The sequence below is a fragment of the Microcebus murinus genome, chromosome 16 (genome assembly GCF_040939455.1).
Source record: "Microcebus murinus isolate Inina chromosome 16, M.murinus_Inina_mat1.0, whole genome shotgun sequence".
In the NCBI taxonomy this organism is placed as follows: domain Eukaryota; kingdom Metazoa; phylum Chordata; class Mammalia; order Primates; family Cheirogaleidae; genus Microcebus; species Microcebus murinus.
The window spans coordinates 28,086,605-28,113,916 of NC_134119.1; the positions used below are offsets into that span (position 1 = coordinate 28,086,605).

Genomic DNA, 27,312 nt, shown 5'->3' on the forward strand with positions numbered 1-27,312 from the left:
AGGGACGAGCCAGTCGGCGACTCGCCGGCAGCTGCGTAAGAGGCCCGTCTTCACTTTCCTTCTTAAAGAGATAGTCTCTTGCTACCGAGGGCCTGGGAGCAAAGACACTAGTAGGCTGGGTGTGGGGGCCTCTCCCACCTACACTCCAGCCAGTACATAGAGCTGGCTGATGGGGCATGGTGGAAAAACGCATTGGTCCCACTGACAGGCTGTGTGACCCCGTGCAAGTCCTTTCACCTCTCTGGGCCTCAGCTTTCTCATCTGTAACATGGGATGATGACTCCTTGTCACACAGTTGGCTTGCGTTATACAGTAATTTTATCTGAATTCCTTTAGCAACATTCTTCACTCTTCAAACCAAGTCTGAGTACCAGGGTTATTTAATGTGAACACTTGGACTACTAAGAAAAATGATAGCAGGAATCTTAAATATCTGAGAACAAAAACATTTTCTTTTTTAGCATTAAAATAGTGACTCACTGGAAAGATGGAAAGATAAGCAATCACAACATGGGGACTTTTCCCTTTGTTTTCCATCTGATATCACAGGGAAAGCAAGGGGACTAAAAAGAAAACAGACAGAAAACTGGATTTTGGGCCTACCCCTTCCACTTCTAGCTATGTAACTTAAAAGAGAAAACTCACTCTCTGGGCCCAGTTTTTGTTGTTTGTTTTTGTTTTTGAGACAGGCTTTCACTCTGTTGCCTGGGCTAGAGTGCAGTGGCATCATAACAGCTCACTGCAACCTCAAACTCCTGGGCTCAAGCAATCCTCCTGCCTCAGCCTCCCAAGTAGCTAGGACTACAGTTGCACACCAACACACCCAGCTAATTTTTCTATTTTTTGTAAAGGCTGGTCTTGAACTCCTGGCTTCTAGTGATCCTCCCACCTCAGCCTCCCAAAGTGCTGAGACTGCAGGAGGTATGAGCCACCATATCCAGCCTGGGTCTGGCTTCTTATCTGCTCCATAAGTAGGAAGTGGGTGGAGTGGGAATGGGTTCCTTCTTTCTGAACCAGCCCTAACTATCTGATCAATCTTCTGCTCAAAACCATCAATGGTTTTCCATCACCCTCTGCTGTCTGCCCTCATCTCACACCTCACTTCTCTGCCTTCATCTTGCATAGCTTTCCCCCTCACTCACATCCCTCCCATCAAATTGTCCTTCTTGATGAGGACTGTGCTGCTGGGCCTTTGCATTTATTTGCTGTCCTCTTTACCTAGTACACTCCAAATATCCATGATTCACTCCTGCACTTCCTCCAGTTCTCTGCTCAAATATCACTGTCTCAGGAAGGTCTTCCTTGACCACCCTACATAAAATAGTACCCCCCCACTCCCTTTTGCCCTAGTTTTCCTGTATTTAATTACCAGCTGACATATGGTATGTATATTTACTATTTGTTTCTCATTTATCACCCACTAGGAATGCATACTTCATGAAGGAAGGAACTTTGTTTTTCCCCTTTCTCCTGTTCTGTTCCCAGTGCCCAGAACAGGACATAACACATACTAGGTACTCAATAAATATTGACTGAGTGAACGAGAGAGAAAGCACACATTGTGCCAGGCCCCAGTCTTCTCTAAGAACATTCAGCCAGATGCCATTCTGGAAGTCCTTATGCCTTAAGGCTCTTAAGGCTCTTAAGACCTAAGTCTCTGCCTACTCTTCCCAAGGCTGAACTTGGTACCTTCTACTCTCTATGCTAAGCTGACTTTTCCAAGAGATTTATAAAGTGACTTCACTGACTTGTATCATGACTCTGCAGTACTGGCTTGGTGAGAAATAGTTAATATTTATAATGTACATGAAGAAATACTTATTTTAAATTTACTGTTCCTTTTCAACAGTGAAATCTTTTTCTGTAGCTCTGATTTGCAGAAAATCCATCACTTCTGGCAACAAATATTTATAAATTTGGGGGAGGAGCATTGGTTATATGTTCCCCTCTATTCAATTAAATTGAATTATTTTATTAGATGGCCATGTTTATATTATGCTTTGTGGAAGGAAAGCATAATAGAAGAGCAATTGTAGCAATTGTAGCAGGAATAGGAAACTGTAGTTGAAAAAGCAATGTGAAATATTGGGGCCTGCTGTCTAAAATACCTAATGCTATATTAACAAGTTAATTGATGAAATGTTTTATCTGCCCTAATGCCCACATAAATTATATGTGACATCTTTATACTTAAAGCAAAACCAAAGGAAGCCATATAATTACTGTTTGTTTAGAGGGAAAATATTTCTGAGATTGTCATTAAAGAAATTTTTTTTTGTCCATTTCAATTTTTTTTTTTTTTGCTTGGTACTTAGAAGACTACATTTCCCAGAAATCTCCACAAGGAACTTCCCCAAAGCAAGAGGGCACCTCCACCCAAATACTCCCATCTGGAATGGTGTTAGCTAGTAAAGAATGCTTCTGAGCTTCAGGAAGCAGGTGACTGAGAAGAGAACCAGTGTTTACTTATAATGTAAATTGCATCAAATGAGGATTATAAGCAAAAAACAAAACAAAACAAAACAAAACAAATTATTTCAATAAAATCAGTAATTTTGTTTTGTTTTGGACTAATTGAGAAATATTTAATTTTTATTTTTTAGTCTCAAAAGCAATTTTTATTCCAATTCTGGATAAAAACATTCTTCCCACTGAATTCAGGAATAAAACCTGAACGAAATGCATGTAGCAGCTATATGAGGATTCTGAAAACAAAATAGTAGGCAGATTGGGGAAGGTGGCCAGAATTTGGTGTACTGTACCACTGAATTAAGGGTGAATTTACCATTTTTGTTTCCTCTAGTATCTCCTGGCCTGGTCTCAAGGCAGGCCAAAATCTGGAATTGGGAATCAACAGAGAGAACGCACCTAAAGAATTTCCCTAGTTCTGATTTGAGAATCAGGAAAGTAGACTTTTGATGCCCAGAATGACTTGGGGTGGGGGGATAATTTTTCTTTTCTTTTCTTTTCAAATCTTTTCTCCATTATCTGATAACCCAGGCCCCAGGCAATCCTGCAGTGGTGGCTGTGACAGCTGGAGCACACAGATTCCTAACACTCTGAGGGAGGAGAAACTTCTTCAATCAGAATAGCTCTGGTCCTGAGGGAGAGTGAGCCCCTGCTATGTTCTGCCTCTTTCTGTCCTCCACCACCTGGCCCCAGATGCAGGTATAATTGTGGGAAGTAGGCAGTAAAGCAGAGCAGAATAAATAAAGCTCTAAACTCCAGCTTTCTGGTGAACCTCCCAAAATATAAACCAAATAATATAATGATAATGATAAAAATAATAGTTTTCAGTTACTGCTGAAAACTAAAACAAAACAAAACAAAATCTTGAAAGCAGTCAGAGAAAAATGATGCATTAATCGTGTGGGAATAATATTTGAATAACTGTGGATTTCTCATAGAAACATGGAGGGCAGAAGAAAATAGAACAACTTTTTAAAACTGCTTAAAGAAAATAACTATAACTATCACCCAGGATTCTATACCCAGCAAAAAATCCTTCAGGAATAAAAATGAAATGAAGACATTCTCAGAATTCTTTAAAATATGTTTGACAGTTGAAAGAGCAACTGTAATATTGTCTGATAGGGTTTTTAATGTATGTCAATGTAATACATAAGACAACTATACAATATAAAGGAAGAAGTATAAAGGAACCTATATGGTATAAGGTTTCTACACTCTGTTTGAAGTAGTAAAATATTGATTCTAAGTAGTGTGTGAAAAGTTAAGTATATATCTGTAATCCCTAGAATACCCATTTAAAAATCTGTAACAAAAGATATAGTAAAAACACAATAGATAAATTAAAATGGAATTCTAAAAAAAAAGTTTAACATAGTCCAAAAGAAGGCAAGAAAGGGGAAAACAGAGGAATGAAAAATAGAGGGAACAAACAATAAACAAATATTAAAATGGTAGACCAAAAGCAAAAGATGTCAATAATTACATTAATAAACATATGAATTAAAACAGAGATTATCAGAATGGATAAAAATTACTTAATTAGATACAGTCTACAAGATAGTCACATTAAATATAATGATATAAGTAGGCTAAATGTAAAAGAGGGAAAAAGATACCCCATGCAAACACTACTCAAAGGAAAGCTGGAATAGCTATATTAATATTAGAAAAAGTAGACTTTGGAAAAAAATTACCAGGTAAAAAGGGAATCAATACACAATAAAAGAGTCACTTCACCAAGAAGATATAATTTTAAATGTATATGCATCTAATAAAACAGCTTCAAAATACATTAAGCAAAAACTGACAACTGAAAGAAGAAATTAACAGATCCACAATTACAGCCAGAGACTCAAACACTTCTTTTTCAGTAATCAGTAGAACTAATAGACAGAAAATAAGCAAGAATACAGAAGAACTGAACAATACTATCAACCAAGTAGGTCCAACTGACATTTACAGAACACTATACCTAACTACTCCAGATTATAGTTGACCCTTGAACTACATAGGTTTAAACTGTGCTCCTCAACAAAATATTAGCAAATCCACAGGAAAATATGCTCAATGTCATTATCCATCAGGAAAATCCACTCAAAACTATGAGATACCACTGCACACTCACTATGATGGCTATAATAAAAAAACAGGGACAATTAGGTTGTCAAGGATATTGAGAAATTAGAACTCTGATACCTTGCTTGTGGAAATGTAAAATGGTACAGGTACTTTGGAAAACAGCTTGTTGGCTCCTCAAAAAGTTAAACATATGACACAGCAATTCCACTCATAGGTGTATATACCCAAGAAAAATGAAAACATATATACAAAGAACTTATGCACTAATGTTGATAGCAGCATTATCCATAACAGTTAAAAGTGGAAACAACTCACATGTTCATCAAGTGATTAATGGATAAACAAATGTGGTGTATCTATAGAACAGAGTATTATTTGGCCATACAAAGGAATGAAGTATGGATACATTCTATAATGTGGATAATCCTTGAAAACATTATACCAGGTGAAAGAAGCCAGACACAAAAGGCAACATATTGTATGACTCCATTTATATAAAATGTACAGATGCAGTGGCTCATGGCTGTAATCCTAGCACTCTGGGAGGCCGAGGTGGGCGGATTGCTCGAGGTCAGGAGTTCGAAACCAACCTGAGCAAGACCCCGTCTCTACTAAAAATAGAAAGAAATTAATTGGACAACTAATATATATAGAAAAAATTAGCTGGGCATGGTGGCGCATGCCTGTAGTCTCAGCTACTTGAGAGGCTGAGGCAGAAGGATTGTTTGAGCCCAGGAGGTTGCAGTTGCTGTGAGCTAGGCTGATGCCACGGCACTCACTCTAGCCTGGGCAACAAAGAGAGACTCTGTCTTAAAAAATAAAATAAAATAAAATAAAAATGTACAGAATAGACAAATCCATAGAGACAGAAAGCAGATTAGTGGTTGCCAAGGGTTGTAGGAAGGGAGGGGAATGAGTAGTGACTGTTAGAAAGAATGTGGTTTCTTTTGGGGGTGATGAAAATGCTCTAAAATTATATAATAGTTATGGTTATATAATACTGTGAATATACTAAAAACCACCAAATTGAACACTTTAAAAGGGTAGATTTTTTTGGTATGTGAATTATGTCTCAATAAAGCTATTAAAATATACTAGCAAATCCGGCAATATATGAAAGGCATAATATACCATGACCAAGTGGGGTTCATCCTGGACATGCAAGACTGGTTAAAAATTTAAAAATCCATCAGTGTATACCACCATTTTACATCCAAAGAAGAAAAACCTCATGACCCAATCAGCTGATGCAAAGAAAAACTTGACAAAATTCAGTGCCCATTCATAATAAAAACTTTCAGCAAACTAAAAATAGAAAGGAGTGTGCTCAACATGATAAAAATTACACGTCCTATCCAAAAAAAAAAAAAAAAAAAGACCTTACAAAAACAAAATAACCTGGCCAGGTGTGGTGGCTCACGCCTGTAATCCTAGCACTCTGGGAGGCCGAGGTCAGTGGATTGCTCGAGGTCAGGAGTTCAAAACCAGCCTGAGCAAGAGCGAGACCCCGTCTCTACTATAAATAGAAAGAAATTAATTGGCCAACTAATATATATAGAAAAAAATAGCCGGGCATGGTGGCGCATGCCTGTAGTCCCAGCTACTTGGGAGGCTGAGGCAACAGGATTGCTTGAGCCCAGGAGTTTGAGGTTGCTGTGAGCCAGGCTGACCCCATGGCACTCACTCTAGCCTGGGCAAAAAAGCAAGACTATGTCTCAAAAAAAAAAAAAAAAAACAACAATAACAACAACAAAAAAACCCCAAAATAACCCAAGTATATCAATATCATACTTAATGGTGAAAGAGTAAATCCTCTCCTCCTAAGACTGGGAACAATGCAAGAATGTCCAGTCTCCGCTGATAACAATTACGTAAAATAAATGTAAATTGGTATGTTTATAAAAATCAGGAAAGATTTGGGAGTGATTCTCCCCCTCAGAATTGTTTTAATTAGACTATATACTGTAATTAAATAAATCTATCTTATGTTAAAAAAAAAAGAATGTATAGTCTCACCACTCCTATTCAATGTCATATTGGGGCCGGGCATGGTGGCTCACACCTGTAATCCTAGCACTCTGGGAGGCTGAGGCGGAGGATCATTTGAGCTTAGGAGTTTGAGACCAGCCTGAGTAAGAGTGAGACCTCGACTCTACTAAAAATAGAAAGAAATTAATTGGCCAACTAAAAATAAATAGAAAAAATTAGCCAGGCATGGTAGTGCATGCCTATAGTCCCAGCTACTCATGAGGCTGAGGCAGGAGGATCACCTGAGCCCAGGAGTTTGAGGTTGCTGTGAGCTAGACTGATGCCATGGCACTCTAGCCTGGGCAACAGAGTGAGACTCTGTCTCAAAAAACAAAACAAAACAAAACAAAACAAAGTCACATTGGGATGTCTAGCCAGTGTAATAGGGTAAGAAAAAGACATAAAAGAACACAGATTGCAAAGGAAGAAATAAAACAGTCCTAACTTGCAGACAAGGTGATTGTCTGTATAGAAGATCCCAAGGAATCTACAAAAACAAAAACAAAATCACCTGGAACTAATGTGAGAGTTTGGCAAGGTCACAGGATGCAAAGCTAACCCATAAAAGTCAACTGTATTAATGACAAAATTATAGAGATGGGGAACAGCTTAGTGGTTTTCAGGGACTAGGGAGTAGGAGAGGGAGGGAGGTAGCTGTAGCTAACAAAGGTTAGCACAAGTGATTCTTGTGATGGAACTGTCCTGTTTCCTGACTACGGTGGTGGTTACACAAAGCTACACATGTGATAAAATTGCATAGAATTAATACACACATACACACACACAAAAACGAGTGCATATAAAACTGGTGAAATCTAAATAAAGTGGGTGGATTGTATCAGTGCCCATTTCCTTGTTGTGACCTTGTACTAAAGTTATACAAGATGTTGGTATGTAGGACGTTGGTATACAGGATCTCTGCATTATTTCTTCTATAATCATCTCAAAATAACAAGTAAACAAAAAATCAACTAGAATGCAAAATGGTACATTCTGGAAAATAATTTGGTGATTTCTTGTAAAGTGAAACATATATTACCCACATGACTCAGCAATCCCACTCCTAGATATTTACCCGAGAGAAATAAAAACTTACATTCACACAAAAACTGTACACAAAAGTATGTAGCTCTATTTATACTATAATTGGCAAAACTTAAAACAACTTAAATATCCTTCAGGGGTAACAGAATAAATAATGTGGCATATCAAGATAACAGAATACCACTCAGCAATAAAAAGGAACAAACTACTGACACATGCAAGAACTTGGATGAATCTCAAAGATATTACATGGAGTGAAAGAAGCCATTCTCAAAAAAGTTACATGCTGTATGATTCCACTTGTATGACATTCTCAAATAGACAAAATGTAGTCATGGAGAAGAATGTTTGCCAAATGTTATAATGGGGGAAAAGTGTGACTATAAAGGAATAACACAAGGGAGTTTTTCAGGGTGATGTTACTGTTTATATCCTGATCATGGAGGTGGCCACAAGAATCTATACATCTGTCAAAATTTATAGAACTGTGCACTAAAATTAAGAAGTCAATTTTTCTGCATATTAATTTAAAAAATAAAATTTTAAAAACACAATTTTGACATTTAAATCTTATAGTTAATACATTCAGAGAGGACATTTAGAATTTAGTTGTTTGTAGCATAATTACAGATACAATAGTATTTTAAAGAGTACCATAGGCTTCATTTTACAGTGTACTATGGAGCTCACAGAGAATATGAAAATTTTCTAACTCAAAATACAACTAGAAAAGAAAAAAGAAAAACTATAGTTTCATTGTCAAAAATGCTCAGTAAACATTAAGTAAAAGGACATTTATCTTAGTGATCTTTACTCAATTTGTAGCTGCAGACAATATGCTGAATAAGTGCTAATTTTTTTAACATAAGATTTAGTTTTGTTGACATATGAATGATGATTATAATAATCATTAAATAATAAATAAAATGATTAAATGACCTATAAATACACTAACAGCCACTCAGGTAATTTAAAACAAAGATAAACTTCATAACTCTTCAATTAAGATACTAGATTAAAAACCACGGCATTAGGTCAAATCAAGGATGACATACATTGCAAGCAAATAAATTGTCTGTGTAGAAACATGAAAGTATTACTCATTAATTAATCCCACAAAATTCAAGTAAATAATCCAATGTAAAATAGCCTTTAAAAAAACATCCTTGAATGTTTCTCAAAGGCATATATATAGTGTTTTTTAAATGTATCCTAAATGAGCTCTAAAGGCTCACAAATGTTATATATTCAAATCAGCTAAGTTAAAAAATCACTTAGCTATAATTATTTTTGTAAGCATATAGGCTTCTAATTCTGGCTATGATTTTTCTGAACTTACAGACAGGAAATAGGAGGTCGGCCTATCTATGAAATGGATCAGACTTTCAGCTGCTTCCACATGGTTCTGCATTACATTGAACAATCTACAGAAATTCTAGTGATGACATAAATGTGCATGTTCTGGATTTCCTTCACATTTTATGGAACATTGGTCCTATCGTAGCTATAATATCTGCATAGGGAGTGCTTTGGCTCAGCTCAATAACCTGCTGTTTTTTTAGGACAAGAAAACTATAAAATTTGGCAGCTGCTTGTTTTCGATCATTATTTCTACAGAGCTTCATCAGACTAAAGGACTGCATTCCCATCTTGTTAGATTCCTGGGAAAATTAGAAAAGAGAAGAGAAAAGGAAAACAAGATCATTTGAAGTAAAGTAGACTGTGGATACATAATGAACAACAAAATATTAACATTTTTTTATTAAATGACTATAAAATCCTTAAATGGAAAAATGCAAATGACTCTTTAGTAAACTTATAAAAAATACCCTAAGTCACTGAGCACAAGCTTGGTTCATTGAGAACATGTGTGAAAAAGAACTCCAAAGTATAATATAAATTTATAATATATTATACAAATGTTAGGTCTTTTTAAAAATGATGTTAATATAAATTGCTCCTGTGGAAAGTGTAATTATTAATAATTTAGACTTGCAGGGAGAAAAAAATCTCCAGGACTTTGGAAGGCTTCGAATGCAATGAAAATGACCAGCCTATCAGGCTTCTTCTCCTTAAAGGTACTGGGTGGGGTGGTGACCATAAACAATTCTAGTGGTAAATGTAGAAGTACATTTGTACATTTCTGCTGTAGGGAATTATGACAATGTAAACATTGCCCAGTTTATTTGCACAGATTAAAAAGATGTTGGGTTTACCATATGGCACCTGTGTACCCACTAGACATACAATAAAGCATTTAATTATGGTATTTAATTATGAATGAAGATAACTCCTTTCATGAAGAAGACTAGGACTTGGAATCAGATTCCTAGAGTAGAAGTATGGTTTCTTTAGTAAGAAATACTGTAGTATAGTGAATTCTGGCCAGTATCCCTATGAGCATCATACTCATTGAATAGTTGTGAAAGTATTTTTAGAAATATCATGTAAAAGTTTTGTAACTTTTAACACTTAACAAATTAATTCATAACGCTTAACAAATTAATAAATTAAATACTTTATTCTACTTTATCTCAACCTAAGGTATGGCTCAGGGTTAGCAACCCTTCAGAGATGGCACACCCAATCTTCATTTATTCCCTCTCTTGACATAAAAGATATGAATTGAGTGGCTTTTTCCCCTGGGAGAGAGCAGGGATGGCTTTTTCAATTTAAATAATTCTTAAAATGACAAAGGAAGGAGATAAAGACAGACAACGTGGAAGACATGACTGACTTAGCAAAGTAGAGAAAGCTAAAACCTAAGTGCTGGTAGGCAGTAAAGCCAGCAAAAAGCAAGCCAATTTGAGATACAGAACCTCAAAAAAGCTCAGGAATTAAAGACATCAATATGTCATAAACTGGGGATGGGAGGAAAAACTGAAAACAGGAGAATTCCTTGGGGGTCTACTTGGGAACAGTTAGTTCCTCTATCTACTCCACTACCTCACAGAATCAGAGACCACTACTCACATAGCAGGAGGCAAGAAGTTGCCCTTCTGAAGATACCAACCACTGAGGCCCTGGGCTTCGGATACTGGCACTATGGATGGTGGGGAAGTATCATACCACAGTGAATCTGAGATCTTGAGAATATGAAATTGTACATTCAGAATAGTGAGACTGGTTACCAGCCTCTTCTTACCTCTTTTTGGTTCCTGAACCACTGGCATCATGCTTATATTTCCCAGGCAGTGTATTTAAAGATTATTCTGGGAAAACTGGCCATTCTAAGGAAAAAAACCTTTAGATAATGACATCTGGGAGGTGCCACCCAATTAACTCATTATAAAGACCACAAGTCTGGCTGGGCGTGGTGGCTCAAGCCTGTAATCCTAGCACTCTAGGAGGCCAAGGCAGGAGGATTGTTTGAGCTCAGGAGTTCGAGACCAGCCTGAGCAAGAGCGAGATCCTGTCTCTACTAAAAATAGAATGAAATTAGCTGGACAACTAAAAATATATATAGAAAACTTAGCTGTGCATGGTGGCGCATGCCTGTAGTCCCAGCTACTTGGGAGGCTGAGGTAGAAGGATCACTAGAGCCCAGGAGTTTGAGGTTGCTGTGAGCTTGGCTGACACAATGGCACTCTATCCCAGGCAACAGAGTGAGACTGTCTCAAAAAAATAAAAAAGCAAAAACAAAGATGCATTCAAGAAAATCACTAAGGAAAGAGAATGCAGGGAGCAGAAGAAAAGTATAACCTCTGAAGTTAAGTTTTTCACTGTAACCATGAAAAATAATTTGAATGATAGTGAGAGAAAGCAGATCAGTGGTTGCTTGGAAATGGGGGAGGGAGGCCAGTGGGAAGGATGGGATGAGGGTTTCTCAAGGGGAACAAGGAAATGTTCTGGAATTTTAGATATATTCACTCTCTTGCTTGTGATGATGGTTTCACAGGTATATACATATGTCAAACTTATCTAACTGTATACTTTAAATATGTACAGTTTATTGCATGTTAATTATATCTCAACAAAGATACTTAAACAAACTAAATGCATAATTGAATCAAAAGCTTAGGATGCTATAAGATAAAAGAACAGTTAATAAGAAAAAATTCCTGGAAAACAAAAAGGTGAAAGCAGAAATAAAAATTCAATAAAGACTGAAAAAGTTGAGAAAATATCTAGAGAGGAGAAAAATACAAAGACAAATTAATATAAAGGATAAAATATTTTTTTAAAAAATTCAGGAGATCTAACATTTGACCCATGCATGGGCCCTTCCACAAGAAAGAACAGATAAACAACAAACAGAAAGTCCAAGAAAGAAAAAAAAAATTTCATAGAACTTGAGGATATAAAATGTTTTATTAAATTGTGCTCAGCACAATTAAACAAAAATCAAAACACATCATTATGAAATTTCAGAGCTCCAGGGATAAAAAAAAAAAAAGATCTAAAAGCTTCTAGAGAGAAAATAAAGGTTACCTACAAAGGATCATGAATCAAGACAGCATTTGAGTTTTCAGTAACAACACAAGGATCCTAGAAATGTTACAAAGTCTTCAACATCTGAAAGAAATATATTTTCAACCTATGTCCAGAGACAATCAATCAAGTTAAAATTTTGAAAAATCAGGCTTGGCCGGGCACGGTAGCGTGTCACACCTGTAATCCTAACTCTCTGGGAGGCTGAGGCAGGCGGATCGTTTGAGTTCAGGAGTTCGAAACCAACCTGAGCGAGACCCCGTCTCTACTAAAAATAGAAAGAAATTAATTGACCAACTAAAAATATATATACAAAAAATTAGCTGGACATAGTGGCGCATGCCTGTAGTCCCAGCTACTCAGGAGGCTGAGGCGGAAGGATTGCTTAAGCCTAGGAGTTTGAGGTTGTTGTGAGCTAGGCTGACACCATGGCACTCACTCTAGCCTGGGCAACAAAGAGAGACTCTGTCTCAAAAAAAAAAAAGAAGCCCCCCCAAAACAGAGGAACTAACATGTACAAAAAAGATACAAAGAAATTCCCATGTTTATAATAAAGGAATGTCCCAAGACAAAAACTGTGGAGTAGACCTAAAGCGCAACTAGTCTGGATTAGAATAAGAGAATGAGAACCTCCAGGAGAGATAACTTTATGAAAAAAAAAATGGAACTGATGGATCAGTTGATATTATTTCACCATACTAAAAAGGGTTCTACTATGTTGTCAGAGAATTCAGAAAAATAATTAAGGATGGGTATACAGACACTAAGCAAATAGAATATATGAGGTAATGATTAACTCAGAAAAAAACCAACAGAAAAACCACCACAAAGTTGACAAGAAAAGAAATGTAACTACACTATGAAGCTTCAATGTAAATTAATTTTTACATAGTCTTCGTGGCAGTGACTGCTAGTGCCCTTTAACATCTATTCTGCTCTTCTTCTACGGTACTAGAATTAATTAGCTGGGCCCAAGTTTACCAAATAAGGACTATATTTACTGGCTAGATGTAGCAATGTGACTAAGTACTGGTCAATGAAATGTAAAAAGCAACACACCCAATTTCTGGGTAGTACCCTTAGGGAAACTTTGCTGCTGATTAGAATACGGATATGGTGGGTAGTTTGCCATTTTAGATCATGAGAATGTGGAAAACAAGACAAAGGGAACCTGGGTGCCTGACAACTTTGTGAGCATAGCTGCCATACCAGATTGGACTTTTACCTGAGAAAGAAATAAACTTCTGCAGTAAGACACTGCATGCTGCTGAATTTAAGAAAGAAAATTTTTATAAAATTTAAAAAGTAGGCCGGGCGTGGTGGCTCACGCCTGTAATCCTAGCACTCTGGGGGGCCGAGGCGGGCGGATTGCTCGAGTTCAGGAGTTCGAAACCAGCCTGAGCAAGAGGGAGACCCCATCTCTACTATAAATAGAAAGAAATTAATTGGCCAACAAAAATATATACAAAAAATTAGCCGGGCATAGTGGCGCATGCCTGTAATCTCAGCTACTCGGGAGGCTGAGGCAGGAGAATCGCATGAGCCCAGGGGTTTGAGGTTGCTGTGAGCTAGGCTGACGCCATGGCACTCACTCTAGCCTGGGCAACAAAGCAAGACTCTGTCTCAAAAAAAAAAAAAAAAGTAAATTTAAAATTTAAGAAAAAAAATAGAAATAAACTTCTATCTTTTTTAAACCACCAATATTTTGACTCTCTGCCACAATCAAACTTGCATTATAACCTTATAATTATAACATTGTAAACACTGAATACTATGCTATAAGTATACGGGGGTCGGGAATATAACTAAGCTAAATTTTCATTTCTGTCAAAAGAAGTCAATAGATAAAATTTAAAGCTGATATATCCAGAGCAGCAAAAGCATGTTAATTAGAAATATGGATATATACTAAAAGAAATAGCTTAATATAGTTGCTCCTGGTGAGTTGGACTTAGGGATGAGGAGGGGTAGGACAAAGACCCTTTTGTCTTTCCTTTTCAGTCTTATAGCATAGTATTATTGAACTTTAAAAATTATATACATGTGTTATTTTGATAAAAATATAAATTAAAATGAAAAATTACCCAGGTTATCACTCTTGAACTGTTATACATTTAGTTTCATATTGAGAATTAGTTGATAGCCTGCTACAAACAAGAATGGGACACAGGATAGATGTCTAGGGGCATGAGTGTAGGTAAGAAGTTGATTAGAATATGCAGGCACCAAAACCAAGCTCCTATATTTGGCTTTGGATATACCACTGAAAATCATCTCACTCTAGTACAATTTGGCTTTAAAAATGTATAAGGAAAATTGTTTCATTTTCATTAATATGTAGAAGCTTGAAGTCAATATTTTACTTATTTTTGAAAATAAAAATAGGGTTGACAAAGTCTACCATCTCACCCGTAAATGATTTAACATCTGAAGTATTCTTCGATTCCATCTCTCTGCCTCAATATTTTGTTCATTCCCTGATGACTCCTGTTTCAATGATTGATAAATAAAATATTTCATTTAAGCAAATTTTACTAAATTTTTTAGTATTTGCCAAGTGTAGTAGTGTTAGCTACCACAAGAAACACAACTATACATGGGTCCTGCCAAGTAAAGAGCTTATAGTCTGATAATATAGAATAAGACTAACATGTAAACATAGATCAACCTTTGTAGGACTACACCTATATTTCTCAGGCAGCTCCAAAGTAGTACATTCTGCAGTCTTTATTTGATAATGCATCTAGGGCATTATGCCCTTACTTTGAAAAGTAAAGCTAGCAAAGACAACAACTTTTGGATAGGACTATCCTAGTTCTGATCAATCTGAACTCAGTTGACAGGATTAAATATAAAGCTATAAAAAATACTGCCCTGTAAAGGCCTTTATCTGAACTTACCTGGTGATATAGAAGCTCTAAACATTACTGGTGTTTGGTAGTTTGTATATAACTGGGTTAGAAATCTTTTAGATTTTGAGGTACCTTGTCCAAAAAAGATTAACCCATTGCTTGTCATGTTATCTAGAGACATTCTTTTCAGTACTTAAGGCTTAGCCACTTTCAAAAATAACTAAATATTTAAAAATTGTAAAGTTGAAATCCCTTTGCAAGAACTCACTGAAATCCCTTGCCAATTAATATCTTATGAGGTGAGAACAGAAATGTTATGAATCTGACAAAAGAGCAGGCCTACAAAGGGTTGGCGAAAGAGAAGTGGCACAAATATGACCTACTTTATATTTTTTCCTGGACTAGTTCTGACCATGCAACCCAACGGCATCTGTGTCACCTTTATCACATGTCTACTTTTTGTCTAGCCTTCATGTAGCTCTGGAATCCAGACATTTCCTAAAAGTGATGTCAATTTCATGGACTCCAAGGCAATTTCAGAAAGCTTTAGAATATCTTACATGACATTTTAAGTGATTTGAGGCTAAAGGCACCCTTTGGCTTAGTCCAGGAATTGCTATTTCAGCTTCCTGGGCCTGTCTATGCTGTTATCTTTTCTTAAATCCCAAAGAGATTGATTTGAAAATATGGTCACTATTCTGAAGAATTTTCCAAATCCCTCCAGCTACAATTTATGTTTCTTTCTTTCTGGTCTGTCCTTGGATAAGTGAGGTTACTCACTTACTAATGTTTATTTTATCTTTGTTAAAGATCCATGAGACTCCAGCTTCACTCATAACACACAACTAAACTAACCAGAGAAAGATTCAGAAGAAATAGTCTGTGCATTTTGCTAAAGCCTGTCCACTTGATCTATCTGGACAACCTACAGCTGAAACTATTGTGTGGAAAGCTTGGTGGATTATTAAAACAGCTGAACTTGTGCTGTGTTGTGGTTTGCTTGGCCACGTATGAAAATAACCTGTGTCTATAGAAGCAAAGAGAATGGCAAAAATGCATCAACCCACTTCTGGCTCAGCTATTTGGATGTTTCAGGTAAAAAGTTCAGGTTATTTATTCTATCCTAGATTATTCAGAGAATTCAGTCTGTTTTCCACATAAGAAAAAAATCGAACAGTCTTGGAACTCATGATAAAGATAATTTATTTAAAAACACATTAACATTAGGCATTAATAGGTGTTTTGATATTATTTACTAAAAAACTTTCTGACAAAATTCCTTTTACAATCTTAAAATTGCCTTCAGTACTTTGGGACAAGACCAGAGAAATAAGGCAGTAACACACAGGCAGTCAGGTGAGTCAGATTTTACTTTAGTTTTTGCCATTAACATGTGGCCCATTAAACAGACCACTTTCTTCTGATTTCCAGAAGTCTTGTACAGATGTAGGCTGTGAGTCACCTAACATTAAGGAAAAAATGCCCATGACTTTTTTCATAAATAAAAGTTTGAATGTCCTCCTAGGCCATATCCCTAATATAGCTCTGTTTCTCTAGAAATGTTATATGACTTAAAACAGTGATTCTCAACATTTTAAAACCTGTAACTACTTTTGATCAGCATAAAAATCTCACACTTTCCTTTTAAATTATTTGAAGTTTCAGAAGAAATTAAAGAAAGACAAAAAAATATGGAAGTCATTTTGAATGTTTTATCAAAGTATTCACAAACATCCCTGTTGAAATCACAAGTTTAAATTATAAATTCAGAAAGTAACATGACAGTTCTAAAAATCAATTCTTAAGGTGTTAAATATTTAGGAACAAAGTTTTTAAGACTATCCCCAAGACTACACATATATTTACCAATTCAACTGGACTATATTCAATTTCTTGTGCCAAGAAGGCATTCATTAAAGATGATTCCACAGCAGCTGAAGACATCATTTCAACAATATCCTGCTCAAGCAAATTAGGGAAAGATAAGTAATTCAGCTAGTGGTTATCACAGGAACAATTTAATTTTGTTAAGTGCTTTAATCACATGAATGCTCATTTCTCAAACTAATTTAAAATATTACACATATTCCCAAAATATTATTTCTGAGATAGCCCAGATAGGCAATCTTTGACTTAAACATTCCTGTTTTCCATATGGCTCCCACAAATGAGGAACTTTCCATGCCTCTTCCCTTCCTATCTTTTTCCTTCCTATTTCCCACTTCACTGCAAGCCTCACATTAAAAGTCTCTACTTCTGTGCTACTGAGATCTTTTTGCTTGGAAGCATTTTTTCTAGTCCCAGTCCCCTATCTCTATTCTCATGCCAATACCAGGTGGCAGAGTTTGAAAAAGATCCGCAATGGGCAGCCAGAGGGAGTGAGAGTGAGGGAAGGGATATTAATATCCTTCCCCAGGGCTATGATAGAGTTCCTGATACCCAGGCTGAAGCTGTCACTGGCAAAAGGGAAGAAGAAACTGTGTCTGCTGGAAGGGGAGCTAAGACATGAAGGAAGAAGGAAAAAGAGAGAGCCAGAAATTCCTCATTCCCCATCATCTCCTCCCTTTCTCATTGCTATAAAAGCTGTCAGCCCTTTTTCATCTCCAACCTATCTCTAAGCTTCATTCCATAGTGGTCATCCCTGATCTTGATTAAGAGCCTCCTCTAACACAGTTTACTTGATTTTTCACTTCAGTTCTTAAACATTTTAGTGAATATAAGGAGTTGCATTTTATTCCTTAATATACATATTTGTGCAGCCTTACGTTTTTTCTCTTTCAATCTCTATGAATATTTTGCATTTTAGATACTTTTAGTTTAGCCATTACTGTGTATAAAAATACTATTTTATAAAGATTTGAAAATTAATCAGAATTAGTATTTTCTTGTTCTTTCATACTTACTGTGCTCCCATACTTGACTATATTTCACATTTGTTCACCATTTTTGGAAGCAGAATAAGAATGGAATTGAAGGTTAAAACATAGGCGTAAAGGTTCAAAAGAACTGTTACATCAATCTTTTTTCTTCTCTCCATTTCAAGCATGTAGGAAAATCTATTTTGTTAATGTCTATTATAACTAAAGTTATATTTTCCTTCCCCCAAATCATAAACAAGTTTGCCTAAATATATTTTTCAGTAGGTGAACTTTAAGAAATGTCTGCACCTAAATGAGGACGAGAGTAGTACTGGCAATTCAGTATCTCAACACCCAGTATATTAGCAAATATTTAGTAAAACACATTCTGTCTGAATGTATTGTGAAATTGTCTTTCCTTCCAAGGGCATTTAGTTTCAGTGTGTGTTGACTTTGAATTCCCTGAGTGGTTATCAAAATACAGTGATGATAGAACAGACCAGAAAAGTACTGGTTTATTTTTATCTGATGTGACTATAATATTTACATTTGTACAACCAATAAAGTGACAACTGAGGAAATATTTTAAAGCACATTGTTTCTAACTACATTTTTAAATAACTATGTTGTTCAAGTAAAAATATAAAAAAAATTTTTGTTTTGGTTATGGATCTTTCTTTCAGTCTTTCACATTCAAGGCCAAAGTATTTGATAGGTCTAAGAATTATGCTTAGAGGTAGGAAGGGTGAATTTATGATGAGAAACAAAACATAGATATATTGGCTACTATTCTAAAAGGGTCTATGACATGTGAAATGTGGGCCTAGTAGGATTCTCAGCAAATAACCAGATTTAAATGCAATCATTCATTAAACGTGTCATGTAAAATACTATTTCACTATGAAACTACCTTATTTTGTGATTTACTATCCTAAACTTCTAGAAAATACTCTTTTGCAGATGAAATTATGTTTTACCCTGCTGTTTACTAAGAACTTATAGAAAAATTTAAGATGAAAATATGAACTATAAATATAAGAAGATATACCAGAGTTCCAACATACCTTCACTATAACTGTAAAAAATATTTTTATGATTCTCTCTGGATAACATACCTCAGAGTTAATATTTTTACTGGGATCCTCATGAGAGTTACACTTAGATACATCAAACACATCCTTACAAGTTTGGGGTTCACTTGACTCTTGCTGGAAATTTGGCTCTTCCATCATGGAGGTCTCTGAATTATCAAGAAAAAAAGATTTCACCAAAATACCTTTCAAACTTGAATTGGCATATGGTTGTTACAAAAGAAAACTTCTGACAGACAATTTGGGATCCAAGAATTTAAGCAAAGCATGCACAAACTTTCTTATGGCTCCCCAAGTCTCATATATTTATCTTTCTTTTCCCCTCCTCTGTCTCTATCACCTCCAATCCCCACCCTCTGCCAATCATCTCCTCCACCCATACTCTCACACATTCACTCACAAGAAAACACAGACAGCTCAAGCCCATCACAGTACATTTTTCAGTAGATTTTAATGCCTTCAGGAAGAGTAATCAGTAAGTAGTGGCTCATTCACAATATATATTGCTTTTAATATTACTTTATAATTATCATAATAAGAATCAGTGATTATTAATACCTCATGGACCCTCTGGGTGCATGGAAATATTTGTCTCAGGTTAATTGTATTAGGTGTCCTTATCTTTACATTTTTTCATGTTGTTTTAAGTTGAAACATTATCCTTTTAGACATGAATATTTTGTTTTTTGAGGGTTTGTGGATACTGCCTTTGGGGATGGAGGAGGTGGAAAGGAGTGAGAATAAGAATGGTCCACATAGTATATATCTTTTTAATGAAGTCTCTGGGACAAAAACTAATTTGAAAAGCAGAAAAATGTGATACTGAAGTAAAAATTTCTTTTAAGTTCAAAATACTCTTCTAGAGATACCATTTACACTTGAGAATATGTAATTGGATCCCATCTTCATTTTGAAATGTAAAATGAAATTTTTGTTCCCATAACATTCCCTTCAACATCAACAGAATTAGGAAGTCTCACCTACTATGTTTTTACTTTCCATTTCTTCCCTTACTGACTCCTTCTGTATCAATTTTCTTCCAAGTTTAAAGGCAGAGGGCAGAAAGCATTTTGTAAACAACTGTAAAAATACACATTTTTGTTTCTTGTTTTTGCACTAATAAAGCCATTCAATAAAACACAAGTACATATGCTAAAAAGTAAAAACTACAATTCACATACACACATCCAGCAAGTTAATTCAAAAGTGAGTATTTTTTCACAAGTTTAAATTATGTTGTATTCATGCATGTAAATATGCATATATTTATAACAAAACACTGCACCCTTGTAAAAGGATGAAAACTATTACCATTTTCAGTTCAGCATGAATCAAGTCCTGGGAAGCAGTTGACAGAAGTGTATCTGCTCCTCCCCTCTTTTTCCACATCATTAATCTTTGGGTAGGAGGTGCAAGTTCCAAAACCGTGAGTGTGTCCGTAAAGAAAGTAAGCTGTTTATGCATGATTTTGCTACTGATTTCCTTGACTGGATCTATGAGCAATCTCCTCTTTTTGTCTTTCCTTTTCCCAGCAATGTCTAAATATAAGAAATAGGCACAAATGCAATTGGTTATAAAGCTTTGTAAAACTTAAATATTCTACTGCATATTTAAATGTTGGCCAGGCGCGGTGGGTCATGCCTGTAATCCTAGCACTCTGGGAGGCTGAGGCGGGCGGATTGCTGGAGGTCAGGATTTCGAAACCAGCCTGAGCAAGAGCGAGACCCCGTCTCTACTAAAAATAGAAAGACATTAATTGACCAACTAAAAATATACATACAAAAAATTAGCTGGGCATGGTGGTGTATGCCTTTTAGTCCCAGCTACTTGGGAAGCTGAGGCAGTAGGATCGCTTGAGCCTAGGAGATTGAGGTTGCTGTGAGCTAGGCTGATGCCACGGCACTCACTCTAGTCCGGGCAACAAAGTGAGACTCTGTCTCAAAAAAAAAAAAGAAAAAAAAAAGAAATGTCTACCACAATACAACCTACAGACTTGTATTGGGAAGAAAATCCTCCTTCTCCCTCCTCTGAAAATTATGCTTTATAAGGTTTTTGCACAGCTAGAGTACCTGAGCAGCCAATAGCTGATAGATTTTGTAAGGCATTGTTTGAAAGTGCTTAGGAGGGACTCTGTTGATCTGCTAAGTGGGCAACTGAGGAAATGTGGGGAAGAAGCTATATTGAGATGGAAGTCAACCAATTTAGGGGTTCCTTAAAATGCCTATGTAACAGGATAACTTTCTGAAACATTAATTTGTGCTTGTCCAGTATATTTTTCCCTAGCCCACTAAAATTCATATACAAATTCCAAGTAGATCCATGGGATTGCACTCCTTTAGGAATTTTTACCAGGCACAAAGCAGAAGTCAAGCTTTTCTTTAGTAAAGTTGAAAAAGGGGAAAGGGTTAGATCTCAGAATGGGTGAAGATCTAAGGTCAGATGGAGTTAGAAGGTACAGAAACCTTCTTGCTAATGTGCCTCAGTAAAATCCTGGGAACATGACAAGATCCCAGAAGGGCTGGCTATGGGATGATCCAAGAGGCTATGTAGGCTGGGGCAGTCGGTACCACACTGATGTGGCTGATGACCTGAGGTTTCCTTCCATCTTCTCCCCCACTTCCCCAAACTTTGGCACTACATGGCTCAGGGCAGATAGAAGAGCTAAGTAGACTGAATTTCTGGCCATCCCAGGGGGACAGAGGCTCAGAATTGAATTCAGAAAAGAAAAAATTTGAATGCTTTACTCCTTGCATACCTGAGTTTATAAACTGAAATTCATATCAATTATGCTACATAAAACTAGAATGTTCCTAAAAGACCTAGTTATATATTAGATTCATACTTATTTATTTCTAAAAACATGCTGAGGCTAAATGTTAGAGGGCACAGTGCCTCTCTTCTGATCCTATATTCAATTTGCAAGTTTATTTATCTTCCTGATCGGATTGTAAGATTCTTAAAAGCAGGAAACATGTCTTCATTCCTGTGTCCACCACAGAGTATTGGCTCAATATCTTCTTAAATTGAACTCAGTTTTAAATATTCCAGTTTCCTAAACTAGATATATGGTTTGAACAGGACTGAACATAATGAAAGCATGATCTCAAATTTCTTTACATGCTTCAGCTATTGTACTATAAGTTCTATTACTAGATTTACTACCTCCTATAATATTTCATAGTTTATTTAAATATCTCAAAATAAGTAAGTTAGCAGTGTATCAAAAATAAAAACAAAAACATAAATGCATCTAACCTGAGGCATCAATTGGGTCAAGGGTAAATCCTTCCTCTTCATTTGATGATAATGTTGTTTCATCCTTTTTTTCATTTTCAGGTAGACATACATACTCTGGATTATCTGGTTTTACTAATCAACATTGCCATAAAAGTAATTATTAAAAAAAGATTATGTTTCAAGCTAGAGGACTATATGAGAATTAAAATGAAAGATAAACTAACTGAAGATTTCTATTGCTAACTGGAGCCACATCTGAATTCCTAGAATTATATATTTAATAGAATCGAAGCAGCTCAGAGATTATATGGTCTGGGATCCATAGTGTTCAGGTGAGTCAAGTATTATCACTCCCTTTTGCACATGAGGCATTTAAGGCTGGGCTATAGTCATAACTGAGTTGAAAACAGTGGTGGCAACTACAGTAGATGACTGATATAAATTTGGCTATATTCTGTTAAAAAATTTGTATTCTGTTAAATCACTTTTTAGTTAACCCATAAATAACTACAACAAAATTTGTATTGCCTAACTCTTGTCACATTTTCAATTTCTACTATTGTTTTAGAAAGCAAATATAACATCAAAAATTGAGAAGAATCCAAATGGGTCTAATCACATTTTTTTAATTCTTAAGAAAATTCAGACTAAAAGACCCCAAATCATCTGAGTTACTCTGATATAAATTTCAAGTAGGGAAATTATTCCCACATTTGTAATTTCTCTCAAATTACATATAGATTATCAAACCATATTATTTAATAATTTTTTATTACCATGTACCATATATTATTTTAATGATTCAAAACCACGGTATTTTGGAAGCATATTTAAAAGTGCTCTAATACTAAACCCAATCCTGACTAAATTCTTCATTGTACCTTTCTCAGATCTCAAATTCCTATTTTAAATTGTCTAGAGTCAGACAAATAGAGTTTGAGGGACTATGTTCTTTATTGTCTTTCACTATACAATACTGCTACTTTAACTCAGAAGTTCTGAGGCTTAATTGAAATATTACTATCTGTTCACTTTCTACACAAAGGAAAATTTCAACATACCTGCTATAGTACTGGGAGGCTCAGGAGGCAGGGAAATCTCTGTGTTCAAATGCGTGTCTTCTAACAGAATATTCTCATCATCTTTCAATAGATTGTCTTAAAAAATGCAATACTTTTCGTCATAGACTTAAATCCATCATTTATTGACTAAACATTTATTAACATTACTTTATGCAAGGCCTTGTAAAGGAATAACCAGACTTTTAATGTGAACTAGAGAATTAAAAAAAAATTTGATATCAACAATCAATAATCAATCTTTAAAATATGGGCATTTGGATTGTCCAGTTTTTATATACTCTATTTCTATTATTATTTTATAATAACATCATAATATAAATATAAAATAATAATATAAAATGTTGGAAAGATCCTTTAGGATATAGTCATACCACAATTTATGTTAAAGAAAACAATGGTTTCCAGTATATAGTCTAGCATAATTTGTGAGGTATATACTAACTTCACTCCTTACCATCAAAAATTAGAAATTTGTAAAAATAAAAATAAGCAGTAGTTCACAACCTCTATGTAAAACGTGTTTAAATAGATGGCTACTTACATAGGCCTAGTCTATATGTTTAAATATGCCATAGACTTTGAAAATTTGTGTAAAAAATGTGTTGAACTAATAACACAAAAGTATATCTGAAATTTTAGATTGATGTAATAAATCTACTAACACATTATAGTAATTGGATTAAAATAAATATTTGATTTCTGAATGACCAGATAGTATACCAATTATTTCTCCTGCAGCTCCTTCATCACCAAATCCATCTCCACTGTCATAGAACAGAAATTTTTCTCCAGTAAGGCTTCCAGAACTGTGTTCAAGTAAAGGACCACTGGAATTCAATAATATGTTGTCATCAAAGAAGCTATGTCTTCTGAGAATTTCAGCTTCCTCCCCTAAATAAATATATATCATTAATACTAAGTTAGATAAAAACAGAATTTTAGGGTTAGAAGGAAATTCAGATATTATCTCCCCCATCATTTTATAGATAAAAAGAATGAAAGCTGAAAAATGTATTTGAATTATTTAACTAAAGTCAATCAGTTAGTAGAAACTGGATTTCTAGTCTAAATCTCTTTCAAATACAATAGGAAAATAAATTCTAAAACATTAGGTAGGGTTTATAGTTGAAGAATTTCCTAAGGTAGAAATATTATGGCAGTGGAATGATTTCTTCTACTTTAAGTTAAATTTTGCTTGGCCAAGAATATTTCATATTATTTTAAAGACAATTGCTTGTACTATTCATCCATAATGGGGGTTTGGAAAATAAGGAACATATCTGTCTCCTTAGGAAATGGAAAGGTAGGTAAAATATAAAGAATGGGCTTATAACATTCATTCAATAAATATTTATTGAATATGCTATGGGGTGGGGATATAGCAATAAAAAAGTTCAGTCAGCTAACATTAACTGAGTGCTTATTATATGCATTATATTGTATAACAGAAGATACTATTATAATCCTCATTGTATAGATGAGGAAACACATTCACAGAGACATTTTGTAACTTGCACACAATCACACTCTAAAAATGACAGTCGGGATCTGAATCTAGCTCTCTCTGACTCCAAAGTCTGCATTCTGATAGTCACTATGCTATACTGATAGTCACAGGGAACCAGAGTCAGCTCTTAACAAGAAGTTGGTTCTTCCTCTCCCTTGGGTTTGAATCGTCAGGTGCAGGAGTCTGAAACTTCAAAGGTTAGAGGTTGGTCTTTTCTTCCCTCCCTCTACCAACCTAAGTAAGTGTTAGACAGTAAAGAAAATCATAAAGAATTGTTCATATTGAGAATTCTTCCATACAGCTACATCTTCTAGAAAGGAAGAGTTGAAAAAAGCAACCTTCATTGCACTGGGTTTAAGACTTGCTCAACAGAAAAGATTAAGCTACTTTTCAAAAGGAACTAAGATTATGTTCACATCATCCAGGTACAGCTTGATAGCTCTCAAAAAAAAAAGTCAACCTTAGTCAACCAGATAATAACATTTATGAACAGATACTATATTCTGAGCACTGAACATAACAAGAATCTGAGGTTATACAAAAGAAATAAATCATTGCCTTCAATCTTATATTGTAATCCAGAATAGGATAGATTAATATTAAACATTTGTTAGAAGACATTAGGTTTGAGGTAGTTTTTGAAGGAGAGAAAAATTGCATATTGGTGGAGAAGACTGAAGGATGAACTAAGAAATAACCCTACGATGTTGCTAGTTGTATCCCAACTTTACAGATAGGGCAGTAAAGCTCAGAGAGGTTAGGCAATCTGCCCAATATCAGACAGTAAGTGAACAGAGAAAGTCCAGATTCAAACCCAGGTCTGTCAGTCTACCAAGTACATGTTCTTCCCACCTTTCTGAATTGTAGAAGATGACACAGAACTATGAACAACTAAATTTTATTTGTTGGATGGTAAAACATTTGCTTGATTAGAACAAAAAGTCCATGTTAATAATAAAATAAAGTTGATAAAATAAAGAAGGTGATAAATTGGTAGAGGGCCTTGAAGCTAGGCAGAGGTGTTTGATAAAGTAAGTCATAGCGATCCAAGGCACTTAAGCAGAGGAATGTGGTATGAACAAAAAGGGAATTCAAAGATTATTGCTGTTGTGGAGGTGTATAAAATGTGGGAAGAGGCAGAAATGATTTATAGGAGGGTATTGCAGTACTTCACGCCTTTGGTATTGGTGAACTATACTGGTGGCTAAGGAAATAGAAAAAAGACAGACTTCAGAATATAAAAAAAATCAGCACTGGTATGAAGTTGACAGAAAGTATAGTTGAAAGAGATCCTCAAGTTTCAGGCGCAAAGAAATGAATAGCGGTAGCATTTACAGGCAAATTTGTAGACTGTTTTGGGAATAGGGAATAAAATTATCTCTTTTCCAATGTGTTACATTTCTAGGTCTGAGGTTACAGCTAGTAAGCGATCCATCCATGCTACTCATAATATGGTCAACAGACTGGTGCTAGTCCACAAGAAAATAAATATAGAGGCCGGGTGTGGTGGCTCACGCCTATAATCCTAGCATTCTGGGAGGCCAGGGCAGGCGGATTGCTCGAGGTCAGGAGTTCGAGATCAGCCTAAGCAAGAGCGAGACCCCATCTCTACTAAAAATAGAAAGAATTAACTGGCCAAGTAAAAATATTTACAAAAAATTAGCCAGGCATGGTGGTGCATGCCTATAGTCCCAGCTACTTCAGAGGCTCAGGCAGTAGGGTCACTTGAGCCCAGGAGTTTGAGGTGGCTATGAACTAGATTGATGCCATGGCACTCTAGCCCGGGCAACAAAGTGAGACTCTGACAAAAAAAAAAAAAAAAAGAAAGAAATATAGAAATTATAAGTAAATGTTTAGAAAGTTTTATAGCAATTTGACAGTAATTTTATATATGTTGACTCTAACAACAAAAAATTGAGGCTTGTGTTTTGATTTTTAAATTTTTCAATTGTCTAGTAATTCATTTTTGCACTTTTATAAAAATACAATATACACAGATTGGAAATTGACAAAAATTATAAAACTGGTCCTTCACGACAGATTTTTTGAGAAACACTACTATAGATAGCAAGAATTATGAAAGCAGAGTGAGGATGAGAAGTTGAGATTAGAGACGTAGCTCAGGTATCACTTTCTTGATCTCCCTCCCTGATTCAAGACAGATGTAGGCCATCCTTATCCTACACTCACAATTTTGGGTTTTATAAGAAATTCAAAGATGAACATTACACAGATTCTATCCTTATGGAATTTGCAGACCAATTCAGGAAGTATATAAATATCATGATATAAGACAGAGAGTGGTAGATGCCACAAAAAGAAAAAATATTATATAGTTGAATTACATCACATGGTGTCAATTTTAAAGTACATTCACCTTGCCTAAATAAATTTTAATATTTTAAAAATAAATTTCTGTTTCACGATCAATATGTACATTTACTGTGGTAGTATTTCCTCCTCCTTGCCCCCAGGCTAATTTAAAATCTGTTATTTTACATAGATGTCATCATATACTGGAATAAATATGATATTTTGAAGGTATCTTATACAACATACATATAAAATCTTGTATATATGCTAACTATAGCAACTGTTTATTTGCATGTCTCTCTTCCAGCCCGTAGCTCC

The 27,312-nt window shown here is 35.4% G+C and overlaps 1 protein-coding gene across 1 annotated transcript in view; it reads right to left on the minus strand.

The window, feature by feature from the left end:
• Positions 1-6,573: 6,573 nt before the first annotated feature.
• Positions 6,574-27,312, minus strand: part of RAD21L1 (RAD21 cohesin complex component like 1) — a 28,093-nt gene continuing 7,354 nt past the window's right edge. Inside the window, exons 5-13 of the mRNA XM_076011003.1 lie at positions 23,895-24,065; positions 23,154-23,249; positions 22,111-22,224; positions 20,167-20,393; positions 19,836-19,935; positions 18,880-19,004; positions 16,773-16,868; positions 14,464-14,541; positions 6,574-9,284 (exon numbers count right to left, since the gene is read on the minus strand). Coding sequence (XP_075867118.1) covers positions 9,096-9,284; positions 14,464-14,541; positions 16,773-16,868; positions 18,880-19,004; positions 19,836-19,935; positions 20,167-20,393; positions 22,111-22,224; positions 23,154-23,249; positions 23,895-24,065 — 1,196 coding nt within the window. The 3' untranslated portion in view covers positions 6,574-9,095. The remainder of the gene's footprint in view (positions 9,285-14,463; positions 14,542-16,772; positions 16,869-18,879; positions 19,005-19,835; positions 19,936-20,166; positions 20,394-22,110; positions 22,225-23,153; positions 23,250-23,894; positions 24,066-27,312) is intronic.